An 11,422-nucleotide genomic window follows, 5' to 3' on the forward strand; every position below is an offset into this window, starting at 1 on the left:
GGGCCTGCTGGGTATACGGGAAATGCAGGGCTGCAGGGAGTGTGCACAGTGTGCAAGGTATTCAGGAAGTGCAGGGCTGCAGGGAGTGTGCACAGTGTGCAAGGTATTCAGGAAGTGCAGGGCTGCAGGGAGTGTGCAAGGAGTGCAGGGAATGCAGGGCATGCAGGAGTGTGCACAGAGTGCCAGGAGTGCAGGGCATCTGTGCTGTGCTTCTGCACCTAGCCTAGGTGGTTAGAGTACTTGTTGATGAACAAGTAGGAGAAAGGGAGAAAGAGTGGTTCTCTATGTGGCTTTGGTGGGGAACGTTTGTCCCCTCAACTTCCCCGAGCTCTGTTCTCTTGCTCTTTCAGGTGAGGTCTCATACCCAGAAGAAGAATTGGTGGATGGGCAGGAAGCCCTTGGGGCAGAGGTCTGGGGTCAGTGGTAGACTGAATGATGGCACTGTTTACTTAGCCCGGCTTTCAGGTGTTTTAAGGATAATGGCCACTCAAGCTCTGTGCCAGTGACTTCCAGCAACTGTCTTGCTGTAAAATTACTTTCTCGGAGGCTGGGGAATAAAAGTCTAGACCTGCCTGGCGCAGTGGCTCACGCCTGTAATCCCAGCACTTTGGGAGGCCAAGGCGGGCGGACAACAAGGTCAAGAGATCAAGATCATCCTGGCCAACATGGAGAAACCCCGTCTCTACTAAAAATACAAAAATTTGCTGGGCGTGGTGGCACGTGCTTGTAGTCCCAGCTACTTGGGAGGCTGAGGCAGGAGAGTCGCTTGAACTGGGAAGCAGAGGTTGCAGTGAGCCGAGATCACACCACTGCACTCCAGCCTGGATGACAGAGTAAGACTCCATCTCAAAAAAAAAAAAAAAAAGCCCAGACCCTACAATCATGGTGCCTTCCCCCAACCCCCATGGTGAAATGTTCCTTTTCCTTTGTCAGCTTCTTAGACTCCTTAGATTAAGTAGCAGGAGAAAACTAATGTTGACCAGCTTTAAAGATGTATTTATTAAGAAACAAATGCATTTATCCTGCGAAGAGCCAAAGTGCATCCCAAGAAGTATGTCAGTCCAGACCACAGAGGCTGAGTTGCACCCTGGAATGTGCAGGAAGGTGATGGCAGGGCTGCCTTGACTGTCACCTGTCAGTCCTTCTCAGCATGGCCCTGCCACTCCAGAAGAGCAGCCCCAGCCAGGTGTGGGGTGCTTGTGCCTGGAAGTTCACCTCCACGTGGCCTGAGGACAGGTGAGGGAGGTGGCTCTGTCTGAGGAGCTCCTCGCACCCAGGCCCAGGACAGGATCAGAAGCAAATGTCAAAGATCTTGTCCTGCCACAGATGAGAAGTGATTCTTTTGCAAGTGCTGTGACTTTTTTAAAATGAGAAGAGATTGTACATATGTCTACATGTATGCCTTTCCCCTCACGTTTGTCCCTGAGGATGGACAGCAGCTCCCAATGGCACATTCATGCATCCAGCTAAAGAAACAACACATGCTCATGCCTGGAATCCCAGCACTTTGGGAGGCCGAGGCGGGCGGATCACCTGAGGTCCAGGAGTTTGAGACCAGCCTGACCAACATGGTGAAACCCTGTCTCTACTAAAAATACAAAAATTAGCCGGGCATGGTGGTGCATGCCTGTAATCCCAGCTACTCGGGAAGCTGAGGCAGGAGAATCATTTGAACCCAGGAGGTGGAGGTTGCAGTGAGCCAAGATCACACCATTGCCCTCCAGCCTGGACAACAGGGCGAGATTTCGTTTCAAAAAAAAAAAGAAAGAAAGAAAGTGGCCCTCGGCAGAGCATCAGGGAGCTGCCCCTTGGCCTGGCAGAGTCCACCCCGTGAGGCACCCTGACCACCTTGGGGGCTGCTTCAGGCAGTGCCTGTGTTGACCTAGGAGGCTGGGCCCCTATCATTGGATGCTCCAGCTGCTCTAGGAAGGATGCAGTGGGAGGTGGGGTGGACGGCTGTTGGTAAGTGTCAGCTGAGCCCCCGGTGGCCTCAGGGCCCTCCATCCTCCCAGCATGGTGAGCTCAGCAGCCTGGAGGCAGCCAGGAGCCAGGGCCAGGAAATGGCACTGGTGTGGCCTGAGATGAGGCCAGATTAGGGCAGAGCAGAGAAACCATGTGGAAAGGAAGTCCAGGACGGCAGTCACCTATGACATAGGGGAAGTCATGTGCCGCAGAAACGCATGGGACTGAGTCCTGGAAAAAATGTAAAGGGTGATATACGGGAAAGTTGGGAGGTGCTCTGCAAGGTAGGTGATTGTTTATTAGAGCAGCCTGGCCCTTATATGATCTCAGCGTATCAATAGGAACATTGTGTTGGGAGGGAAGAGCCATAAAATGCCTCAGGAGATGCTGAATCTTTCCCTGTGTTTGCAGTGCTGCTGAGTCATAATCCGGCTGCTAAGCATCACCCAGCAGAGGATCCTGTGTCCCTTCTGTTTGCATTAAGCCCAAAGAAAAGCATTCAGGGCCCCTAGGCGACTCTGCCCAGAGGGTTCATAACCGGCTCTCAGTTATTGCTGCGCACATTTCATCTGGATTATAAGAAAACCCAGAAAGGGGCAGAGGTGGGGAAACGGGCCAGAACAGAATACACCAGATAAAGGCAGATAGGAACCAGCCGCACACACAGCAGATAGGAACCAGCTGCACACACAGCTCCCGTGCCATGGGCACACATTTGGCTACACGTCTCAAGCTCCTCGGCCTCCTGGGGCTTCATGTGTCATTTCTTTTTCTTTTTTTTTGAGACACAGTCTCGCTCTGTCACCCAGGCTGGAGTGCAGTGGCACGATCTTGGCTCACTGCAACCTCTGCCTCCTGGGTTCAAGCTATTCTCCTGCCTCAGCTATTTTCTCCAGTGCCAGTGGGAGGGGCCAGCCAGAGGTAGCCCCGGTCTGAGGAGGCTCATTCCCACCCCTCACAGTCATGTCCTAGGGAGAGGGGGACAGGCTTAAGGTGTATTAGTTAGGACTCTCCAGGGAAACAGAGAGGCTGATTTTAGGGAATTGGCTCATGTGATTGGAGAGGCTTGGCAAGTGCAAAAATCTGATTGGGTAGACCAGCAGGCTGGAGAGTCAGGGGAGAGTTGCAGTTCAAGTCCAAAGGCCATCAGTTGGCAGAACCCCTTCTTGCTCAGGGAATATCAGTCTTTTTCTATTATGGCCTTCAGCTGACTGGATGGGGGCACTCATGTTATGGAGGGTGATCTGCCTCACTCAGAGTCCACTGATTTAAATGTTCGTCTTGTCCAAAAAAGAACTTCACAGAAACGTCTAGAATAATATTTGACTGAATATCTGGGCACCATGGCCCAGCCAAATTGACACATAAAAATAACCATTACGGGCCAGGCACGGTGGCTTATGCCTATAATCCTGGCACTGTGGGAGGCCAAGATGGGAGGATCTCTTGAGGCCAGGAGTGTGAGGCCAGCCTGGGCAACATTAGCAAAACCCCACCTCTAAAAAAATAATAAAATTTTAAAAATTGGGCCAGCTGCGGTGGCTCACGCCTGTAATCCCAGCACTTTGGGAGGCCGAGGTGGGTGGATCACGAGGTCAGGAGATCGAGACCATCCTGGCCAACATGGTGAAAACCCGTCTCTACTAAAAATACAAAAATTAGCCGGGCATGGTGGCGGGTGCCTGTAGTCCCAGCTACTCGGGAGGCTGAGGCAGAATTGCTTGAACCCATGAGGCGGAGGTTGCAGTGACCCAAGATCATGCCACTGCACTCGAGCCTGGTGACAGAGCGAGACTCTGTCTCAAAACAAAACAAAACAAAACAAATTTTTTTTTTTGAGACGGAGTCTCGCTCTGTCGCCCAGGCTCGAGTGCAGTGGCGCAATCTCGGCTCACTGCAACCTCTGCCTCCCGGGTTCACGCCATTCTCTTGCCTCAGCCTCCCGAGTAGCTGGGACTACAGGCGTCCGCCACCACGCCTGGCTAATTTTTTGTATTTTTAGTAGAGATGGGGTTTCACCATGTTAGCCAGGATGGTCTCGATCTCATGACCTCGTGATCCCCCCGCCTCGGCCTCCCGAAGTGCTGGGATTACAGGCGTGAGCCACCACGCCCGGCCAACAAAACAAATTTTAAAAAATTATTTTTAATAACCATCACATAAGGGCTTTGATACCCAGTGGCAAATTGCTCTCCAAAAAGATGGTGTCCTCTTCCAGTTATCCTTGGGGTGGGACGTTACGGATTCCTGGGCCCTGCCGCCCGGGCTTTCTCTCCTTGGGCTTCTTGTTGACTCGCCTCAGCTGACCCTGACCCTGCAACTTGACCTTGCTGCCTGCCGGCTTTAAGGCGCCATATGGAAGCCAGCTATCCCTCCTGGAATTGCACTGCCAGTTCCTCCAACCCTGGGGGACCCTGGCTGCCTTTGAGGGCTGCCTCCCAGGCTAGCTGGTGCTGGCCGCCCTGTCCCCAAGACCATGCGATGGTCCTAGGGCTAACCCAGCACTAACCCCTGCCCTTACCAGTGCTGGGAATAGTACCGCTGTTCATGTGAGTCGTTTTTACTAGGTTTCCTGTTGTTCCTTCTTAAAATATGGCAGGGCTACACTTAAAAATGATAAAGATGGTAAATATTATGGATATTTTACTACAATTTAAAATAAGTTAACTGGCCGGGCGCGGTGGCTCATACCTATAATCCCAGCACTTTGGGAAGCAGAGGTGGGTGGATCACCTGAGGTCAGGAGTTTGAGACCAGCCTGGCCAACATTGTGAAACCCTGTCTCTTCTAAAAATACAAAAATTAGCCGGGCGTGGTGGCGGGCGCCTGTAATTGCAGCTACTCGGGAGGCTGAGTCACGAGAACTTGAACCCAGGAGGCAGAGGTTGCAATGAGCCGAGATCGCACCATTGCACTACAGCCTGGGCAACAAGAGCAAAACTCCATTTCAAAAAAAAAAAAAAAGATAAAATAAGTTAACTATTATAATAATGACACAAAATATCAAAATATGAATAGTAAAACATAAAAATTTGAACCAAATAATTTTAAAACACCTCATTTGATGGTTACACACGTTATATCTGCATCAGAATATCACACTGTACCCCATAAATATATACAATTATTTATCAGTTTAAAAAAGAAAGAAACCACCTCACTAGACCACGTACAAAGCTCCTTTGTATGTGTGAAAAAAGCATCAGCAAAGCTTTCATGTAATGATTTTACAACCCAATTCCCTGGTCAGATAGCCCCACGTATCTGTGAACTCATCCCATCAGGAAATGCATCCTGATCTCTGATCCCCAGCCCCTAGCAGAATTCTCAGCACGCATGAACTTGATCAATGAATGAAAGAAAAGCAGAACATCCATTTATTAAATCCGAGTATATCAATCAGAAGAAATAATACCCAACTCTTGTAAATGCTAACGACAGGCTGCATGGACGTGTGGAGAGGGTGGGGTGAGACTCATAAAAGCAGAGTGGTAACAGGAGCCTGTAACTGTACCTACAAGTAAGCAACAATGTCACATAGGCAAAAGGTAGAATGTGGAAAATATTTGGGGGAATAGTGTTATGAGTGATACAAAAATTTTATTTTTTGAGACAGGGTCACACTTTGTTGCCCAGGCTGGAGGGCCCTGGCGTGAACAAAGCTCACTGCAGCCTTGACCTCCCAGGCACAAGTGATCTTCCTGCCTAGCCTCCCAAGTAGCTGGGATTACAGGCACATGCCACCATGCCCGGCTAATTTTTTGTATTTTTAGTAGAGATGGGGTTTCACCATGCTGGCCAGGCTGGTCTCGAACTCCTGACCTCGTGATCTGCCCACCTTGGCCTCCCAAAGTGCTGGGATTACAGGCGTGAGCCACCGCGCCCGGCCTATTTTTCTAATTATTAAAGTGATATATTATCAATGTAAAAAAAAAAGGCATATAGAAACACATCAAAAGAATCCCACAGTCTCCTCCCAAGTCCTACTTCCCAGAACTATACTTCCATCTAAGGGGTGCTAACAACTGGGCCCAGGATATGACCTCACTGAATTCTCACAGCTGTTCCTTAGACATTTTACAGGCAGGGAAACTGAGGCTCCCAAGGTGTCAGGGAACTCCCGTGCAATCACCATCTGGAGAGCGGTGGGGCTGGACCCAAGGCTGCATGGCATGGGGATTCTTGCCCATGGGTGCCTGCATTTCCCCACCTTATGCCCATCGTCTCCTTCCTCCTGTGGTTTCTTTTTTTTCTTTTTTTAATTTTATTTTTTTGAGACAGAATCTCACTCTGTCACCCAGGCTGGAGTGCAGTGGCGTGATCTTGGCCCACTGCAGCCTCTGCCTCCCAGGTTCAAGCAATTCTCCTGTCTCAGCCTCCTGACTAGCTGGGACTACAGGCATCTGCCACCATGCCCGGGTAATTTTTGTATTTTTAGTAGAGACTGGGGGGGGGGGGGTCTCACCATATTGGTCAGGCTGGTCTCGAACTCCTGACCTCAGGTGATCCGCCTGCCTCGGCCTCCCAAAGTGTTGGATTACAGGCGTGAGCCACCATGCTCAGCCAGTTTCTTTTTTTTTTTTTTTGAGACAGAATTTTGCTCTTGTCGCCCAGGCTGGAGTGCAACAGTGCCGTCTTGGCTCACTGCAACCTCCTCCCAGGTTCAAGCGGTTCTCCTGCCTCAGCCTCCTGAGGAGCTGGAATTACAGGTGCCCGCCACCCCGCCCGGCTAATTTTTGAATTTTTAGTAGTGACGGGGCTTCACCATGTTGGCCAGGCTGGTCTCTAACTCCTGACTTCAGGTGATTTGTCCGCCTTGGCCTCTCAGAGTGCTGGGATTACAGGTGGGAGCCACCACACCCGGCCCCTCCTGTGGTTTCTAATGCTGTAGTAGCTGGGACTCCAGGTTGCACGTTTTGTTCTAGGGAATGTGCATCAGCCTTCACCTGCAAGCCCCGGGCCCCCTGCACTCCAGAGATGCTGGACTGGAACCCACCCAAGGCAAAGGCGCCAGTTCTGGCCCCTCTGTTCTCTTCATGTGGCCCCCAGCAGGCCAGCCGCCCCGGCTCCACAGCGTCCTCCACAAGGGGCCTGCCGAGTAAGTCAGCCTGGGCCCCACTGGCGTGGGAGCCTGGCCACCCGCCAACCTGGAGGGAAGGGCATTTTGCTGCTATATTTGGCCCCATGCTCCTGTGTGTACCAGGCCAGGCCAGAAGGGCAGAAGGCCTGCTTCCCTTCCCCACACAACCAGGCCCCAGCAGGTGGCTTCCTTTCCTCCAGGGACCGGTTCTGCATGAATCTTCCTTCCTATTAAATTCCCTTTGGCTTCAGTGACTCAAACTCAAGCTGAGGAGTGAGACCTCCAGGCAGGTCACTGAGAGAGAAGCCCCTCCCCACTTCCCTCTGTGGAGCTCACAGAGTTGGCCCTGAGCTGGCCCTGCTGCCCCGGGGTTGGCCCTGAAACTCGGACCTGCCCTGGTGGGAGGTGGTCCAGCTCCTGGTTCAGCCACTGTGTCCCTGCCTGGCCCAGCCTCGGTCAGGCCACCCCCAGGTCAAACAGAAGCGGGTGTCTGCTCGCAGGCTGGATGGAGGGGCCGCCAGAAGGGCCTGAAGATGGGATGGGCCCAAGGGGCCCCACTCTCTCCCTGGGGCCTCCCTCTCACCCTCTCACCTGAGGCTCACTGTAAGGACCACTTCTCTGTCTTTCTCTGTCCCCTTCCAGCTTCTGCCAATTGATAGCCCCTCCACCTCCACGCCCCAACTGAGCTGAACCTTTCTAGAGGGCTTTACCAAAACACAGGGAAAACAAAAGGACAGAACAAAAGGCCAGGCAGGACGAAAGGAGTCCCGCTTAGGATATGCGCATTTCTGTGGCCGCCCCCAGCCCGCCCCACCCTACTACCTTCCTGGCCAGGCCCTGGGCGCTCTGGTCAGCTGGGGACATGCTGGGTTGGAAGTGGGGGTAATGGCCATGGCTGGGGAGCCAGGTTGGGACCCCTCCCGCTTCCCACTGGGAAACACACCCAAAACCCCAGCCCAGCCAGTCGCAGCCCAGGTCAGGCGCAGAGGAGGTACAGCAAATCCAGGGGAGGCTCGGCCAGGAGGAAGGTGCCACTGGGGCAGGGATCCCCAGTCATAGCAACAGTGACACCAGCAGCTGGTGGCTGGCCTGGCCCCACATCTAGCAGCATAGCGTGGCCACGGTGTGGACGGCTCAGCCAGCCATGGGCGTTGTGTGTCCTGTGGGCTCAACAAACACGTGAGCTGTTGCCAGCAAAGCTGACTAAGTGACCCGCACCAAGCAGCCTGCTTCCTGTGAGGAAAGAGCCGGCCTGCCAGTCGAGCCCAGGCCACAGAACAGGTGACCTGGGAGAGGGAAGGTTCCCTCGCTTCTGAGCCGGCTGAAAGAGGGACTGAGTGGGACAGAGGGGATTCTGTGCGGAGACCACACAGCACTGGCATCTTGCTCTGGCTTTTCTCTTCAGGCAGCCAGTCTCACAGGAAGTAAGGATGTCCCCGGGTGTCCCCATCACGTTGCTGGAGGACCAGCCAGCTTCCCGCTCTCAGCTGGCAGCAGCTGTCGGTGATGGATGTGAAGGGACAGTTGTCCACAAGACTCTGGGAGCTGAGGGGAGGCCGGCTCTCCAGGCAGCACCAGAGCAAGGCCATCGCAGCCCCGCCAGCCGGGTCACTTTCTCCCGGGGCAGAGCCACCAAGGAGGGCTGGGGAGAGCCTGGCATTGCCCTCCTGGAGAGGGGAATTTCCTGCTCACCCTTCACACACAGAGGAGAGGGGTGGCTTTTGCCCGCAGGAGATCTTCTGGCCCCAGAAACAGCAGGTGCTGGATTTGCAGCCCTGGCCCTCCAGGCCCCAACAGGGCGACAGTGTGGGGCCAGCCTGGAGCAGGGCTTTTCCAAGGCTGCTGAAGCCAGCCCTCCTCACTTGGACTGACTACCAGGACCCAGAAGGAACTCAGGGTGAAGCTCATTTTATTCTCAAGCCTGCGTCTCAGCAGCAAAGTTGGTGTTTTCTTCCTGTGTTAAAATCTGAGAAAGAAGGCCAGGTGCGGTGGCTCACGCCTGTAATTCCAGCACTTTGGAAGGCTGAGGCGGGCAGATCACGAGGTCAGGAGATCGAGACCATCCTGGCTAACGTGGTGAAACCCCGTCTCTACTAAAAAAATACAAAAAAATTAGCCGGGCGTGGTGGCGGGCGCCTGTAGTCCCAGCTACTCTGGAGGCTGAGGCAGGAGAATGGCGTGAACCCGGGAGGCGGAGCTTGCAGTGAGCCGAGATCGTGCCACTGCACTCTAGCCTGGGTGACAGAGCGAGACTCCGTCCCAAAAAAAAAAAATTCTGAGAATATGGTGTGTTCCAGCCTCTTCAAAGCTCTGCTCTTCTGCACACGTTTTTTGAAGGCCTTAAAAAGGCCACCAGTGTGACCAGGGAGCACCCTCTGCCTCCCTCCCTGCACTGGGACCATAAACATAAACAGCTCTACCAGCAAAGTGACCCATCCCGCGGGGGAGGCCTGCGCACGCCCCTCACCAGGGCTGTCATCAGAATCCAGTCTTAGGACAGAGGAAGGATGTTTGCCTTCAGGACCAGCAAGTCACAGGTGTCCTGGATGTTACCCAAGCTCTAAAATCAAATAAAACCCATCAGTATTTAGTGGTGTGTGTGTGTGTGTGTGTGTGTGTGTGTGTGTGTGTGTGTGTGTATGAAGGGAAATGGAAAGCAGATAAAAGTCGCGTGCCCTCCCCCAGGCACCTGATCTGCCCACAGACCCTTCAATGGGGACATCTCTGGTCCCAATGGTCGTAAATAAAGGCTAAGCGCTGGATTTTTCCATGGCCCCCTGACTCCTCAGGAGCGCAGGCAGAGGAGGTAAACAGCAGGCCAGGTTACCCATGAGATGACCAGAAGCTCATCCAGGGCCGGGACCCTGGTTCATCTCGTGAATTCTTGGCAGCGGCTCCAGGCTGGGCACATTAGATGCTGTCAAGTGACTGGCCTGGTGGCCCCCTCTTGGTTCTCTGGAACTGTGTCCACTCTGTGCTCAGGGAAGAAGGCTGCCGTCCTGACCTGTCAGCCACCAGGCCCTCTCTGAACTCCTCACTTGACCTGGAGGCATTGGGAGCAAACACAAAGCTCGCCCCTGGTGTCGGTGCAGACAGAGGAAAAGCAGAGGGTCCGCAAAATGCAACTCCTCCGTGGTGAGACTTTGAAAGGTGTAGAGTGGTTGCAGACAAACAGCAAAGGAGTGGAATGGAAAAATCTCTCTTGCTCCCCACAAGAAGTCCACTCCCCTACAGATTCCTCAGATGCCACTGGCTGGCACAGCCTTTCCCGCCCTTGGTGTGGGAGCAGCAGAAGTCCAGGGGGGGTGGGAGAATCATCGGGGTCAGGTCAGTGTCTCCCTCGTCTGAAGTCAACCACTACTTTTCCCTCAAGCCTACCAAAGAGCTAAAGTCTGATCTGTAGATGTCTGATGGTTTGAGGAGAAGAAAAGATAGTCTTTTAGAGAAGTGGGGAGTATCCAACTTAGGGTCAAAATACACTGAGATTAGGCCGGGCACGGTGGCTCACACCTGTAATCCCAGTGCTTTGGGAGGCCGAGGCGGATGGATCACTTGAGGCCTCCAGGAGTTCGAGACCAGCCTGGCCAACATGGCGAAACCCCGTCTCTACTAAAATACAAAAAATGAGCTGGACGTGGTGGTGGGTGCCTGTAATCTCAGCTACTCAAGGAGGCTGAGGCACAAGAATAGCTTGAACCAGGAGATGGAAGATGCAGTGAGCCAAGATCACGCCCCTGCACTCCAGCCTGGGCGACAGAGACTCCGTCAAAAAAAAAAAAAAACATTGAGATTACCAGGTGGGGTATGTGTGGTTCTTCCAGGAAAGTGCTGAAAATATCACCCAGGCCTCTGCACCACACCCTGGGAGAGTACACTCCTGGGCTCACGCCTCTGCATTCCAAGGCTGACAGCTAGAAATATACTTTGTAAAATACCAACAACTTATTCACAAATATTCCAACTATCCACCGGCTCCAATGAGCTTGCTGAGGATGGGTATGACCCCAGTCTAAGGGGAAAGAATCTAAAACACAAGTAAACCTGTTTAAAGGCCAGATCTCCAGATGGAGATCCAAGCAGATGGCGCCTAAGGTTTGCCCTTGAAAACTACCAAGGGAAGCCACAGAGAGGGATCTTTGGACCTTCTGGAAAATGGTAAGGCCCCAGGTAGATTATGGCTCCTCTGCCCTGGAGGCTGAGCCGCCCCTCTGGTTACCTCACGTCTTCTGGTTTCTTCTGAGTGGGACTTGATCTCATTTCTGCATTCACAGCAAGGTGGAACTGTCTGGCAAGAGCTTAAATTAGGACCTGTGGTGGGGACTTTAATAGGCAGGTGGAGGTTTGAGATCCAGTGAGATGCCAGAGATTAGTCAATAGGTG

General features: G+C 53.1%; 1 protein-coding gene across 12 annotated transcripts in view; it reads left to right on the top strand.

Moving 5' to 3' along the window:
* The window catches only part of ARMC9 (armadillo repeat containing 9), a 172,353-nt gene extending 161,544 nt beyond the window's left edge, over positions 1-10,809 (top strand). For 9 of the 12 annotated variants that reach the window (XM_009444540.5, XM_054680182.2, XM_016950685.4 and 6 more), the window contains 2 exons: positions 6,888-7,060; positions 8,448-10,809. In XM_009444540.5, coding sequence (XP_009442815.3) covers positions 6,888-7,060; positions 8,448-8,470 — 196 coding nt within the window. In that variant the 3' untranslated portion in view covers positions 8,471-10,809. Of the gene's footprint in view, positions 1-6,887; positions 7,312-8,447 lie in introns of those variants that run through there. The other 3 variants (XM_016950690.4, XM_016950691.4, XM_054680181.2) reach the window with 1 other exon arrangement.
* The last annotated feature ends 613 nt before the right edge of the window (positions 10,810-11,422 follow it).

Source organism: Pan troglodytes, chromosome 13, assembly GCF_028858775.2.
Source record: "Pan troglodytes isolate AG18354 chromosome 13, NHGRI_mPanTro3-v2.0_pri, whole genome shotgun sequence".
Lineage (NCBI taxonomy): Eukaryota > Metazoa > Chordata > Mammalia > Primates > Hominidae > Pan > Pan troglodytes.